At 64.2% G+C, this 13,807-nt stretch overlaps 3 protein-coding genes and 1 long non-coding RNA gene across 41 annotated transcripts in view; 2 read left to right on the plus strand and 2 right to left on the minus strand.

The window, feature by feature from the left end:
* The window catches only part of PCYOX1L (prenylcysteine oxidase 1 like), a 13,235-nt gene extending 10,227 nt beyond the window's left edge, over positions 1-3,008 (plus strand). For all 4 annotated transcript variants that reach the window (XR_014839094.1, XR_014839095.1, XM_003124085.5 and 1 more), the window contains one exon: positions 197-3,008. Coding sequence is in view for 2 of the 4 variants with exons in the window: in XM_003124085.5 (XP_003124133.3) it covers positions 197-855 (659 nt within the window). In the remaining 2 variants the exon portion in view is untranslated. The remainder of the gene's footprint in view (positions 1-196) is intronic.
* LOC146405831 (uncharacterized) overlaps positions 1-3,745 on the minus strand; it is a 26,543-nt gene extending 22,798 nt beyond the window's left edge. For all 28 annotated transcript variants that reach the window (XR_014839118.1, XR_014839129.1, XR_014839141.1 and 25 more), the window contains exon 1: positions 3,613-3,745. The gene's annotated coding sequence lies outside the window, so the exon portion shown is untranslated. The remainder of the gene's footprint in view (positions 1-3,612) is intronic.
* Positions 3,746-4,865: 1,120 nt separating this feature from the next.
* The window catches only part of IL17B (interleukin 17B), a 42,164-nt gene continuing 33,222 nt past the window's right edge, over positions 4,866-13,807 (minus strand). For 6 of the 8 annotated variants that reach the window (XM_085015064.1, XM_085015063.1, XM_085015069.1 and 3 more), the window contains 4 exons: positions 12,502-12,569; positions 6,638-6,927; positions 5,182-5,284; positions 4,866-5,030 (listed from right to left, as the gene is read on the minus strand). In XM_085015064.1, the coding sequence (XP_084871190.1) occupies positions 4,887-5,030; positions 5,182-5,284; positions 6,638-6,774 (384 nt within the window). In that variant the 5' untranslated portion in view covers positions 6,775-6,927; positions 12,502-12,569 and the 3' untranslated portion in view covers positions 4,866-4,886. Of the gene's footprint in view, positions 5,285-6,637; positions 6,928-8,282; positions 8,994-12,501; positions 12,570-13,807 lie in introns of those variants that run through there. The other 2 variants (XM_085015067.1, XM_021085004.2) reach the window with 2 other exon arrangements.
* Positions 11,662-13,723, plus strand: LOC146405832 (uncharacterized). The gene is made up of 3 exons (XR_014839142.1): positions 11,662-11,860; positions 12,534-12,623; positions 13,544-13,723. It is a non-coding gene; the product is annotated as an uncharacterized LOC146405832 (long non-coding RNA).

Here is a 13,807-nt window from a genome sequence, read left to right on the forward strand (position 1 = left end):
TGTCCCGAGTCAAGCGACCGCGCCCTCAGGCCGAGCCTCCCCCGACCGCAGCCCAGGGCTGCCCCGCAGCCGCGCATCGGGGCAGCCTCGCTGCCCCTGGGCGGGGTCTCCCTTGGTGCCGGGGCCCCCCAGCGGCAGACGGGCGGGGAGACACCGAGGACGAAGCTGAGGCCTGTGCCCTCGTGCCCCCCTCCAGACGGGAAGCCCCTGTACCAGGTGTGGTACGAGAACGAGGCGGGCGTGGGCTCCGACTACTACGACATCGTGGTCATCGCCACGCCCCTGCACCCGGACAGCGGCAGCTCCATCACCTTCGGGGGCTTCGACCCGCCCATCGCCGTCGCCCAAGGCCCTTTCCAGCCCACCGTGGTCTCCCTGGTCCACGGCTACCTCAACTCCTCCTACTTCGGCTTCCCCGACCCCAAGCTCTTCCCCTTCGCCACCATCCTCACCACCGACTTCCCCAGCTTCTTCCTGGCCCTGGACAACCTCTGCCCCGTCAACGTCTCGGCCAGCTTCCGGCGCAGGCAGCCGCAGGAGGCCGCCGTGTGGCGGGTCCGGTCCCCACAGCCCCTCCTCCGGTCCCAGCTCAAGACCCTCTTCCGCTCCTACTACTCGGTCCAGACGGCCGAGTGGCAGGCCCACCCCGTCCACAGCCCCCACGGCCCGCTCCCGCGCTTCATGCTGCACGACCAGCTCTTCCACCTCAACGCCCTGGAGTGGGCGGCCAGCTCCGTGGAGGTGACGGCTGTGGCCGCCAAGAACGTGGCCCTGCTGGCTTTCAACCGCTGGTACCAGGACCTGGACAAGATTGACCAAAAGGATCTGATGCACAAGGTGAAGACGGAGCTGTGAGGCCTGGGGGCCCAGGGAGCAGCCGGCCGAGCTGAAGGAGGGGCCCCCCACCGCCACCGCACCCCCTCTGTCCCCTCAGGCGGAGCGTCCTTCAGACCCCGGGGCTGCGGAGCGCCGGCGCCCTCCAGCACGGGTCCCGGAGGACCCCCCGCCTCTCCAGCGAAACCATCCTCCCGGGGGAGCCTCTCGACGGGAGAGGGGGGAAGGGAAGGACGTTCCCGCCCTCTATCCGCTTATTTATTTTTTTTAAGAAGAAATAAAAACCCATCTCAAGCTGCTTCTGACTTGGTTTTCTGAGAGGACACCGTGAGGACTCTGGGAGGCCGTGGAAGGCAGAGAACTCGGAATCCGATTTCTTGGTGCGTCCCCTGCCAGCTCCCAAAAGGCACCTGAGGCAGTGCTTTCCAGAAATCAGACGGCTCCCCGCAGAGGGGAGGTCAGAAAACCTAGGACAGGGCGCCGGCGCCTGTTCACTGCAGGCACCTTAGATGCAAAGTGCCCAGTTGAGAACTGACTGCGCGACAGTCCAGCCTCTGGATCCCCCTGCGGGTGGGGGAGGCGACCGTGGAAGGACACAAGGGAGAAAGGCTGCCCGAGCAGAGAGCTGCCCGTGAGCTCGAGCCTCACGGCAGCCAGTGGCAAAGGGAGCATCGCAGGCGAAGGAGGCGCCTGGGAGGACCGACCCTCTGCCCGGAAAGCGAGGGCTGAGCAAGAACACGGCCCATCCGCCTGGGAGAAGCCAAGTTCCCGGCGGCGGAGAGCGTCCAGCCCAGACATTCGCCGCAGAGCAGAAGGTAGTGGGATGGCGTTCAGGTGAGGACGCCCAGGTCCCACCCCGACCTGCTAAACACGCCTCGGGGGAGGACGCAGACACCAAGAGGACACCAGGCTGCCGAGGACCTGGACGTCAGGACTTCCTAGACGCCCCAGAGGTCATCAGCCCTTGTCCCTCGTCTGGTAGAGGTGGAGCTACAAGGCCAAAGCGAGAAGAGAACTGGCCCCAGGTCTCCCAGTGAGTTCGCAGAACTGGGCTTCAGCCTGGAGCTTCTCCTTGGAATTAACTGAATTCGGCGTGGGGCAAAGTACCCTTCACGCAGGCAGAGGCTCCGTGGCCTCTGAGTCGCTTTTACTGGGCTTTCCTGTTTTACTAGGCAGAGGTGACAGCAGGGGTGGCGGACCGGCTGGTGCTTTTAAAGGGCACGGGCACGGGCGCACGCCTCTCGGTCGTCGCAGGAAGGAAGACCGCTCCCCAGTGCGACAGAGGACGGCAGGTCGGCTAGCTGAAGCGACAGAGGGCCTCGCTGGTTATGATGAAGGGCCGGGGCCGCGCCAGCACCGAGCACGGCGAGGTGCCCTGCCTCCTCTCAAGGGCAGAGACGGCTGCCCACAGCCGCCAGCGTCAGAGGGTCTTCTCCCACGAGGACCCATGAAGCAAAGTCTGGGCTCTGGGCCCCTGTGGAACCAATTCCTGGGGCCGAGAGAATGCCACGTGCTGACGGGCTCTGGGCTCAGCGGCTGGCCGAGTACCTGGGACACTGGGGACGAGACTAAACTGATGGGCTTAGAACAGTCAGGTCCCACCGCGGCACCAAGGGTCTCATCCAAGATCAAAGGGGGGAGCCGGCTCTGGAGAAAGGCACAGTGTCGCCCAGGCGGGGACGGGGCGGCGCCCTCCCCTCCTCCCAGGTCCACAGAGATCCATGTGCAGCGGCCTCTTTTCACGGCCGGGGTCAGACGTGATGATGGCACGGGCCGTCGCCATGTGGCTGAGGACCGGGGCGTGGGGCCAATACCAGTCTTGTCCCTGACAGCCCCCCCCCCCCCCCGCATCCCTAAGGACATGTGCACAGAAGAGGCACCAGGGCAGCCCCGTGTGATCCCCAGCCTGGCCGCAGTGGGGCGGGCTGGTCCTTCCGAAGCTCCCTGTCCCTGGGTGGGCAGGCCTGGCCAGCTCAGGACAGCAGCCAGCCACGCCGCCTGCTGCCACGAGCCCAAAGCTGAGGGCTGGCTCCCACCGCCCCTCTGCCCACAAGGAGAGGCCAGAGGTTCCAGAAGGCAGCCCCCAAGGGCCCCCAGCTCTCTGGGAGGGGAGAGAGCAGTTGCCAAGACAGAACCCTACAATCTGCCAAATAAACAGGAACGAGGCATCGCCACCTCAGTAGTGCCGGGATGTGGTAAATGTTTACAACTACCCCAGAGCAGGTCACCCAGCAAAATTCAGACGTGGGGGGAGGGGGGCGTTCGGGGGGAGAGCATGCCTTGCTCCTGACTCAGGAGGAGCAGGTCGTGGGCCCCCCCCCCAGGGGCATTCATTCACCAAGTGCTGCACCCCTCGCCTGCGCTGGGCGCTCACTCTGCCGCGGGCCAAAGATGCAGCGCTGGACGGCAGATGGGGCGTCTGTTCTCATGGAGTGAGGGTTTCTCACCAGACAGTGGAAAACACAAGCACCACTTAGAATCAGAGCAAAGGAGGTTCCGGGGTACAGTGCAGAGCTGGCTCTCCAAGGGCCTCAGCTCCTCCAGGTGCCAGCCACACTCGTGAGTTCAGAACCGTGAAGCTGGAGGAGAGCCTGGGGATGCCCAGATCCCACCTGCTCATTTCAGAGCAGGAAACGGCCGCCAGAAAGAGGCAAGGCCGCGGCCGCGTCCCGCCAGCTGGCACCTGCGCGTCTCCGTGTCTGAGGAGGAGGACGGCCGGCCCCGCCCAGAGGAGTCTCCCCACCTACTGCCCACGCCCTGGGGCTCCCAGGCCCTTACCCCGCAGAAAGGCTCTGGAGGCCGTGGGTCCCTTGGCTGCAGCTGAAGTCTTAAGGCCTGGAGAGCAGCTGCGGGGCCTCAGGCAAGAGCAGCCCCTCGGGAGGAGGCGGCTGCGGACAGATCAGCCTGCACTGGCACATGAAGTCTGTTTCCATGTGTCTGGAACCGGGCCGAAGCTTCCCGGGATAATTTTAGCCAGAATCCACTCTAGAACAATACCAAAAAAGGTAAGGTGCTTGCCAGCGCAGACAGGCACATACCTAACCACCGCCCTTTCATGAATGGGCCCTGCAAAGCCTGCGAACTAGAGCTGCCTCGGGCGCTGAGGCTGGCAGCCAAGGAACGCCTCCTCTCCCGCTGCTGCCCTCTGACTGAAACTAACGCTCAGTGCCAACTAGTCTCAGCCTCAGAAATCGGCCTGAGCCCCTCAGCTGTTTTCGGGGTGGAAGGTATTTTTAGCCCCTAGAACAGCTGATTTAGCATGCGTCGCAGGACTGGGAGGGCGGGGAGGACTGAATCGCAGGGGCGGAGGGGGTGGCGGGGGGTGGGGGGCTCAGCATCCGGGGCTCAGGAGCCTGCAGGGCTTTAGGACCAGTCTGTCCACGCTGCCTTTTGAATCAGCAAAGGGTCTTGGTACAAGCCAGTGGCCCTCAAAGTGCGGTCCCCCTGTCAGCGGTGGCAGTGTCACCTGGGGAGCGCGGCATTAGAAAGGCAGGGTCGCAGCCCCCACCTCAAACCTACTGACTCAGAAGCACTGTGTTTAAACAAGGCCTCCAGGGGATTCGGGTGCAGCTACGCGTGAGGCAGCGCGTCATCCAACCAGACCCCTTGTGCGCAGGGCGGGTGAAAGCCGTGGGCGCCGCTGCTCTCCACCCCCGAGCCTTTGTGCAAAGCCAGGGGTCTGCAGACCAGAAGGGCAAACGCACACGAGAACGCCAGGCTTGCTGGCCCACCGGAGAAAGCCTGCTCCGCCCCAGCAGCCCCAAGGCTCCTCTCTGGGTCTCGGTCGGACCTGCGGTGCACCTCAGAGCTGAAGGCAACCACGCAGACCACCCCCGCTCCCGAGGGGGAACCTCCTTCCAGAGACGGGCAGCTCGCTGCTTCTAAAGGGCTTGTTTGCCGTGGCCCCGACCTAACCTGGGAGGCCCCCTCGCGTCCCCGCCTGCACAGCTTTGTACCAACCAAGCTCCACTCCCATGGCTGAAATGTAGGCTTATCAACTCCAATTCAAGAACGCGTCTGGCCATCCCAAGTGGTAGGAATGAACGAAACGTTTAATGCGCTGTCTCCGCGGTGGAGGCCTCCGGGTGACGGGTCCTCCTTCGTCTCTGCCGGAATCGACCTCCCACGGCTTTTGGCTTCGGAGCCCCAGGAGCAGACCCGAGGTCTCGCTTCACCCGCCGCTGCCTGGCTCGCGGCTGGGGGCGCGGGGAGAGCGTCTCAGAAGATGCAGGTGCAGCCCACGGCGATGGTCTCCATGACCGCGCGCTGGCGGCAGGGCCCGGTGCGCGGCGGCAGGGGGCAGAGGCGGCGGCGCACGGGCACCTGGCTGAACACGGGCACGCTCACCATGCTGCGGTCCTCCTGCATGGTGAAGGGGTTCACACAGCCCAGACACAGGCACCGCGCCTCCGGCAGGTCCGCGGGGATGCGGCTGGGGTCGTGGTTGATGCTGTGAGAGGCGGGAGAGAACGCAGGGTAGAAGGAGGTTGTCGAAGAGGGGCCGCCCCCCAGTCCCCGCCCGGCCGAACCCGGGGTTTCCATTCCACTGCAAGACTGTGCCATGCTGGGGGGGGCAGTGCCCTCGCAGACCTGCAGCCTCAGTACCATCCCGGAGCTGTTAGAAAAGCACTCTCTCTCACCGTCCAGGCCTCCTGAATCAAAACCTGCATGCTACTCCTACTTTTTTTTTTTTTTTGCTTTTTAGGGCCACACCCGTGGCACATGGAGGTTCCCAGGCCAGGGGTCGAATGGGAGCTGTCGCCGCCGGCCTGCACCACAGCCACAGCAACACGGGATCTGAGCCACGGCCAGGGATGGAACCCACGTCCTCATGGATCCTAGTTGGGCTCATTTCCACTGAGCCACACGGGGAACTCCCCCTGCAGACTCCTAAGGGCCACGAGAAGTCCGGGGCAGGTAAAGCAGAGGCCCAGTCGCAGAGGACCTTTATGGGCCCTTCCAGCTGCCACGTTCCGGGTATGGGAGCCACTAGCGGCATGTTTACGTTTAAATTAATCAAAATTAGCTCCTTCCACGTTGGACTCTTCCCTGCCACAGAAAGTTCTCCTGGACGTGCTGTTCCAGCGTCTCAGGACATAAGTCATGTGGCTAAAAACCTTTGGCCTGAGTTCCTGAGTGAGGATCCCCCAGGGCCAGCCCTTCTTGTCAGTATTGCCCCAGCTCGTGCGCACGCGGCCCCTCTGTGTGCCAGATGCCCTGCAGGGCGGTGGAGCCACCCCCGAGCTGGGAAGCTTCACCTGGGGAGCACCCTGACCCGGCAGCCTGGCCATGGACCCTGATCACGGGGCGACGTATCCAACACCACCTCCTGGGCCTCGGCGCGGAGACCCTGGCGGCGTGGGGGGCGGGGGCAGGAGGACGCTTACATGATTCAGATGCAGGCCCTGGGCTGGTCCCAGGCTGGCCTGAGAGCCAGGCGCACACAACCAACTCGGGGCTGCCCGCAAGCGCCGTAACCAGAGGTGGGCACAGAGCATCCCAAGCTGGGCAACAGGACCTTCCCAAGAGGCCTTGCGGGCGCTTGGCCGGCGACTTGGAGACCACGAAGGCAGTGCTCTGACCTCGTCTCGCCTCATAACGAGCCTCTGATCACCAGGGGCCACCATCCCCTCCGCTTGCGGCTGCGGAGTCCGAGACGCAGAGAAGCCAAGCAGCCTGCCCCAGCTACACAGCCTGGAAGAGCGGGCGAGCGAGCGCCACAGTGCAGACCCGGGCGTCTGACCCAAAGTCCTGACCTCACTACGACAGGGGAGCGGGCGAGGCCTCCCCAGCCCTGGCCTACCTGTAGCCCCAGGGTGACAGGCTCCTCTGGTTGGACAGCCAGAGCTGCAGGTTGACCTCACACTTCCTCTTGGCCAGTTCAGAGCTGTTCCTCAGCTGGGCCACCATGTCCCCAAGGTTCTTCTCGTATTCCTCCATGCGGGCAAACGGCTTTGCCCTGGACACCAGGTCCAGCGGCACCTGCTGAGGGCCAGGGGCCAGGGTCCCAGGCCGCCCTTGCCCCTTCCGCTTGCCTTTGGGGTTCCTGGGCTGGCCCAGCCCCAGGAAGACGGAGATGGTGAGAAGCAAGAGCTGCGGAAGAAGGCCACGGGTCAAAGGCGGGAACGCCAGGTCGCCCTCTGGGCAAAGACTTGGGGCTCATGGCGGGGGGAGCCTCTGGGGCGGCCACCCTCCCCTGCCATGCCTGGCCTGGTCCCACCAGCCCGCCAGACGCGCGTCCCGGCACACGTATGCCCCACACTCCCTGCAAAGTCCCGCTGCTCCTCCTGCAGGTCTCACCACCCGTCCACCCGTCCACCAGCACCGCAGCCCCGCCCGCCTGGACGGCTCAACAGCCTCCCGCGTCTGCCCCAACCGGCTCTTCCCATCAACTCCCCACGCCCCGGCCGAGCACGGAGCTGTGGGCGGGTGTGCCAAGCCGCCTTCCTGGCCTGTCTGCCGCCGCCGAGCCCTCCCTCCTCACGGCCCTCCCAGCTCCTTGCATCTGTGCCTCGGCCTCCGGCTTCCTCTCACCCCCGCGCCCTGTGCTCCTCTCGCAGGGTCCCGCCTCTCGCCCCTCTGAGGCCTCCGGGACCACCTTGGGCTCTCCGCACGTCTTAGCAGGGTGGACGTGTGACTCGTTTATAGGTCTGCCCCCCACGGAGCACAGGCTCCGTGAGGGCCAGCCCTGTGTCCACTGCCGCACACTGTCCTGTCCCTGCGTTTCCACGGTTCTGGGCACTTAGGCATTCAGTAAACACCGGCTGAACAAGGGAACGCCTGTCGCCGTGGCTGCCCTTCTGAAGCTTCCGGCCCGGCAAGGAGAACGGGGTGAGCAAGACAACAAGCACCTAAGCCTCGCTGCGCGAGTGTGAGCCCGGGACCAGGCGCTGTGGTCTAAGAGGGGGCCGCTTGCCCAGCCTCGTGGCAGCGGGGGTCCTGCAGAGCCATCTGGGGAGGGGTCTGAAGGGCACGGGGGGAGGCAGATGTGGACAGACGAGCCCGGAACGCCAGTGCCGGGTGGGGCGGGTGGGAACCGTGTGTGTGCGTGGAAGTTTCGGCTGGTTGAGAACGTGGCTGAAAGGGAGCAGTGAGGCTGAAACGGGGCGGGAAGCAGGGGCTGTGAGACGAAGCTGGGAGACGGCAGGTCCGGGCCAGGGTCCCTGCGGCCTCCGTGACACCTGTACCCCTCCTCCACGCCCCAGCCCTCCGCCTGCCCTGCCCCGTGTCCACCCTCGCTGGCCGTCGTCCACCTCTTGCCCCTGGAACCAGAGCATAAAGAAAGCCTCTCACGCACACACAGCAGAGAACTCGGAGGCCCAGCAGAATGCAGACGCCTCAGGGGGCTAGGGGAAAGGGCCGCGATTTGGATGGGGGCCAGGGCTGGTCCCTCCCGGAGTCAAGCCAGGCTCCCCCACGGCTCACATAGCTCGTGCCCATCTACCCACCCCGGCGGCCTGGGCCCTTGGAAACAAGTTTCAGCAGAGCCCCTCTTGGCGCAACCACTTCTTGGCGCAAAATCTGTGACAGCCTCAAGTCGCTGAATTCTTCCTTTTTGGTCCTTGATTCTGGGGTAGAAAAATGTCCCCTAACAACAGGCTCTCTTGTCTGAGCTGCTCACACGGCGTTCTTAACCCTGGCTCTCCACTCCTCCAAGGACAGAATCAAAGCCTCCTTCCCGTTACAGAAGAGAAGGACAAAAAGACAAAAAAAAAAAAAAGAGAGAGAGAAGGACAAACGGGACTTGCCCAAGGTCCCACAGCGCGGACCTCGGGACCGGGAGACTCTGTGGAAAAAGCCTGATAACTGTTTGCCAGGAAGGCCCCGCAGCCGTGGCCTGAAAGGGCTCCAGTGTGGCGGGGGCTGAGCCTGCTCAGGGCCGGAGCTCCTGCCCTGGCTGCAGGCTCTGCGACCAGCCTGTTTCCTCCTCGCCCTCAGGGACCGGACAGAGGAAAGCTCGCCTCTGCAGATTCCAAGCCAAACAGAGGCTGCCATGAATCCGTAGGAAAGAAACAACGAAACCCTCGAGCCCTAAAAGCAGCGGGGGTGGGGCGGGGATCGCCACGTACCAGGTGGTGCAGCCAGTCCATCCCGTGAGCCCGGCGACCGGCCCGCAGCTGCCGCCCGCCCGGAGCCCAGATGCCGCCGCCCAGAGAGTGGCAGCAACAGGACGGAGCGAAGCAATTATAGCTCATCAGGGGGCTGCTGGGGGCGTGGGTGGGTGGGCTCATCATCGCCTGGGAGCCCTAGGGCCCCAGCTGGCTGGGCCTGGCGCAGTAGGCAGCGAGGGGCGTGGGGGCAGGCCAGGAGCTGGGCCGAGGTGCCCAGGGGCTGTTGACCGAGGGACAATGCCCTGTGTGTCTGGCGGGGCTCTGGCGGGTGGCACCTCCGCCTGTGGCCTGCGGCCGGCCGCCCAGCCAGCACCCACAGGGCCGGTGAAGACAATCCGCTTCGTTGGTCTGGGGACAGCAAGGGGGCAAGGGCGGAGGAGGCACAGGCTGTCCGTTGGTCGGGAGAGCAAATGTTCTCGAAGGGTGCTGGCCCCAGCCCCCAGGGAGGCGGCCGCAGGCACCCTGGCCTCAGCCAGCCTCAGGGGAGCGCGGGGCCCTGGGTGCCCAGAGTCCCACCCCTTAGATCTCAGGCAGGAAACTGAGGCCAGAACAAAGAAGGGACCTATCCAGGGTGGCACAGCAGCGAGAGGCGACAGAGCTAGGGCTCATTCCTGGGCCCCGCGCAGGGCTTCAACCACCACCCCACTCTGTTTGTCTTGGCCCGTTGTCTGCACGGCTCTGGCCTGCCATGAACACGCTCCTGCATCCGAGAGCTCCGGCACAGGCCAAGCCACGGTCTGCGAAGGCCTCCGGCTGGTTGTCCTGGCCCCCGGGCGCAGCACGGCCCCTCGTGCAAAGGGGCTCGCCGGGGCCTGCCCCGCGTGGCTGCTTGTGGCGTCCTGTCTCTCTCGGCCTCAGTGTCTCTCTCTGTAAAATGGGGGCTGTGCCCAGGGATGGACAGTGTGACAGTGAGCCTGCCCCCGTCCCCTCTGAAATCTGAGTCTCAGCCCCTCCATCTTTGGAACAAGGACGTGACAGTATCTGGGGGCTGTTACAAGGACAGAGCGAAATCCCCCAGGCGAAACAGCTGGCCCAGTGCCTGGCACATAGTATATGCTCAATAAACACAGCAGGTAATTATGGAAATTATTAGAAAATAATGACATAATGCTTATTCTAAACATTAGCTGTTCCATTTCACGTGAGAGCAAGCACGGTTCCCGCTGCTCAGCCAACTCTCCTTTGCCCCCCTCGGCCCGCTCTCCTGGCGACACGGCCCTGGGCTTCCCAGGGCCTGGCTCCAAGTCTGTGAGCTCCGGTGACCCCCGGGTCTACGCGTCCTGGAACCCTGCCCTGAACAGACTGGCCCTGCTGGGCTGGGTCTCTCCCCGCAAGGGAACAGCCCGGCCGAAAGTGAGCGAGTCCCGGGGGCGGGGGACGACACCACGAGCGGGCATCCAGACGGCACCCTCCTGCTCGCGGCCGCGCTTGGCCATTTACAGGAATCGCCGGGGGAAGCGCTCAGGGTGCGAGGCGCTCCGGAACGTCCCAAGATTAATCTCCCCAGGGCAGGTTTCCACAGCGTGACCGAGAGGCTGGCTGAGGCTCGAGCTCACAAGAGACCCCACCATATTTGGTCAAATACTAGACAGGCTCTATTCCATCGCTGCAAACGCTCGAGGGAGGGGGACTCCGAAAATACCTCCTCAAGCGGCAAGGGCCCCACTCCCACCCCGGGCTGTCCCGGCCCTGCACTCGCGCGGGAGGGGCTGGGGCTGGGGCACCCTGGCGGCAATGCGGGCGGCCTCCTTGCTGCCCCTCCGCTCCTGCTGGTGGTGGGGGCCGACAGACCTGCAGCGGAGCCCCCCCACCGCATCCACAGAAAGGCGGGGAAATTAAAAGCAGACGGGGCTCCAACTGGATTCTCAGGACCTGAAACCACGACACTCTCCTCATCTGCGCCGCCTGCAGCTTCTGTGCGTTTGTTACCCGAGTCCAAGGCCCTGGCCCTGGAGCTGTGAAAGAGAAGGCCCAGGGACCTGTACCCTGACAAGGCCCCGACCGGGGCCCCGGGGCTCCCCGCCCTTCCCCGTTCTACCCCGAGGAAACCAAGGCCGGGCAGGCCCTCCGAGCCGGTGCGGAGCTGGCTGAGGCTGCTCTGAGCAGTTCAGTCTTCCAGTTCTTACTCTTCTTCCCCAAACCTTATACGCACAGCCCTGGGCCAGGCTGGGCCCCTTGCCTGGTCAGGAGAGAACCAGGAGCTGGGCCAGACCCTCCTAATGGGGGGGGGGGGGGTCTGTGGGTACCCAGGTACCCAGGCAGGGGCTGTGGAGACTCAAGGACGGACCCAGGGACATCCCTGAGTTTCCATCCTGGGACCAAGAAGGAGGCCCCCTTCTCCCAGCCCTGGTTTCCAGAAACCCCTGAGAGGTCATGTGCCCTCAAGGCTATCCTAAGTGGGAACCCTGGCCAACCAGCAAACGGCCGGTCAGAGGCAGGCCTGAGGGAGGCGTGGGAACCTGGGCTTCGGGGGCTCCTGCCCCACAGCAGAGCTTTTCCCACGGAAGGCGGTCAGACAGGCGAAGGAGGGACGGGTGGACGGGCTGGAGAGACAGGAGCAGGGAGTGGTCGTGCTCCGAGCCAACAGACCCCTCGGCCGCCGCCCAGCTAGGAGCAGTTCTGTGCTCACCGCCAGGTGGCACCACCAGAAAGCCAGATGTCCCCGAGGGGCGGGCAAACCCTGGCAGCACTTCCCGGCGCACCACCCCTTTTCCCTGGAACGGGACCCAGGAGAGCACGTAAAGTTCCCATGCTCGCTCCTGGCTGCCCGAGCGACCCGACTGCTGCTGAGGGCCAGGGCCTGGGACACCATCCACGTCAGAGCAAGAAGGACACAGCTGGCCGGAAGCGAGGGCAGGGCTGGGCTGGGGCGAGCGCCTCCCTTCAGCTGGAGCACCAAGCTCATGCCCGGCCCGGTAGGTACCACCAGACACCAGGCTTTTCAGGAAGCAACAATGAGCAATAAGGGGCTGCCTAACTGTGCTCACTGACCAGCAGGCACTGTGCCGAGTCCCTCCCACGCCATTTTATTAAATCCCCCCACCGCCTGCACGAGGTCCTAGAGGTACCTCTACGGACGGGGCAGCTGAGGCTCAGAGAGCCCACAGCCGCAGGAGATCCGGTTCCTGCACACACGGTTCCCTGCGGTGTGGGAACAGAGGGGAGGGCCCACCTGGGCAGCTGGGCCTCGAGGAGGGGCTAAGCCTCACCCTCACCCTGACAAGGTCAAAGCAGACCCTGCCCGGGAGGCGGGGGGGTGCGTCGCGAAGCCCAAGCCCCACCTAGAGTCCTCAAGGGGACCTGAGCACTCCAGGGCGTGCGCATGGTGCCCAGCAAGGTGCCTGGCACAGAGCAGGCACCCACCAAACACCTGACACACTGACTCAGAGCGGCTCTATGCACGTGATGCACGGCGCTAATGCTGGACCGAGAATGGGAGCCCCAGGCAGTGGGGACGCACAGCCCGGGAGGTTAGAGTTCACACGCCAGAGGCTGACAGACCTGGTTTTCATCCTGCCCCTGTCAGTTCTGAGCTGTGTGACCTTGGGGAAGTTACCTGACTTCTCTGAGCCTTAGTTTCTTCTGCAGAGCGGAAAAGATAGGATCTTGGCTCTCCGGGGATGGCTGTGGGGACCAGAGGAGAAAATGCTGAAGCACTTGGCAGAACACCTGACCAAAGTAAGCGCTCAGTCAGTGGTGGCTGCAATTGTCACTGTAACTGCTAAAACAGGTTTGGAGTTGGGGCTTCAAAAGGCTGCTCCCGGAGGGTTCCTTGGCAGGAACGGCATGGCGAGGCGGGGACAAGGACAGAACCTGCACAAGAAGGCAGAGGTCCCCATCCCCGGGGGCCACCGTGGAGCCTTGGCCGGGCCCGGGAGCCCTGCGGGATGCGGTGCAGAGATGTGCCCACGTGGGCCCGTGAGGCCGGGGAGGGCAGGAGACCAGCAGACGCCTGCCGCGCGATGCAGGGCGTCAGGCCGGGAGGGAGCATCTTCCCCGGACGCCTTGGCTCTCCCGCCCGGCTGCCCACCCCGCCCCCACCCTCTCGGGGCAGGAGTCCTGCTCCCAGGCCCATATTTGCACAAATGCCTCCCTCACTGCTCACTCCAGAGCCCCAGCCAAGAGGCACTATTTTAAGCTCCCTGGACTGGAACACTGGTGGTGGGAACAGACCCATCCAGAAAGCTCCCAGTTCTCAAAAAAGGGCAAAGGCCTGGGTGGACAGGGCGGGCACATCCACAGGACCTTCGGCCCAGGCCAGGCGCCAAGGCCTCCTCCCCTGGGGGGGGCGGGGGGCAGTCAAAGAACGCGAGGCGGGTGGCGGTGGGGGTGGGCTTGCACTCCGGGAAGGGGGGCCAAGGCCCCCCTCCCACCCCACCTTCAGGCTTGAGGACCCCAAGCTGGTGTTTGGGGCTGCAGACAGATGCTGGGGACTATCTTGCGGGGCCCCTGCCAGTGCGGGAGCCCCGTCTAAAGCGTCCTGGCGGGGCCCTCCAGTGCAGGCAGATGGTGCCTCGCTAAGGATGCACATCCCACTTTTTAAAGCTTCTTTGCTGTTGTTGAAAATAATAAATCTTTTCTCTTTCATGATACGACAGCCCCCTCCCCATCACGCAGCAGGGTGCAGCGGGAGAGTGCAGACCTCAGAGACGGTGGCTGGACACTTGTCCAGCCTGCCCCTTCTTATGTGGCCTCATCCATTTTTCCAAACCTCAGTGAGCCACAGTTTCCTCACCTGATTGTTAAACGGCCTTATCATTAAAATTCTGATCTGCCTGGCACACAATTGGTACTTAAGATGTGGTTGACATGGGTTGTTTTTACTGTGATCTGGTTGGCTTACGTGTGCCTGGTTTTTTTGT

This window comes from Sus scrofa, chromosome 2, assembly GCF_054392235.1.
Source record: "Sus scrofa isolate SSC_HxYL_T2T_F1_AM1 chromosome 2, Sscrofa_HxYL_maternal_Yorkshire_Landrace_v2.0, whole genome shotgun sequence".
NCBI lineage: Eukaryota > Metazoa > Chordata > Mammalia > Artiodactyla > Suidae > Sus > Sus scrofa.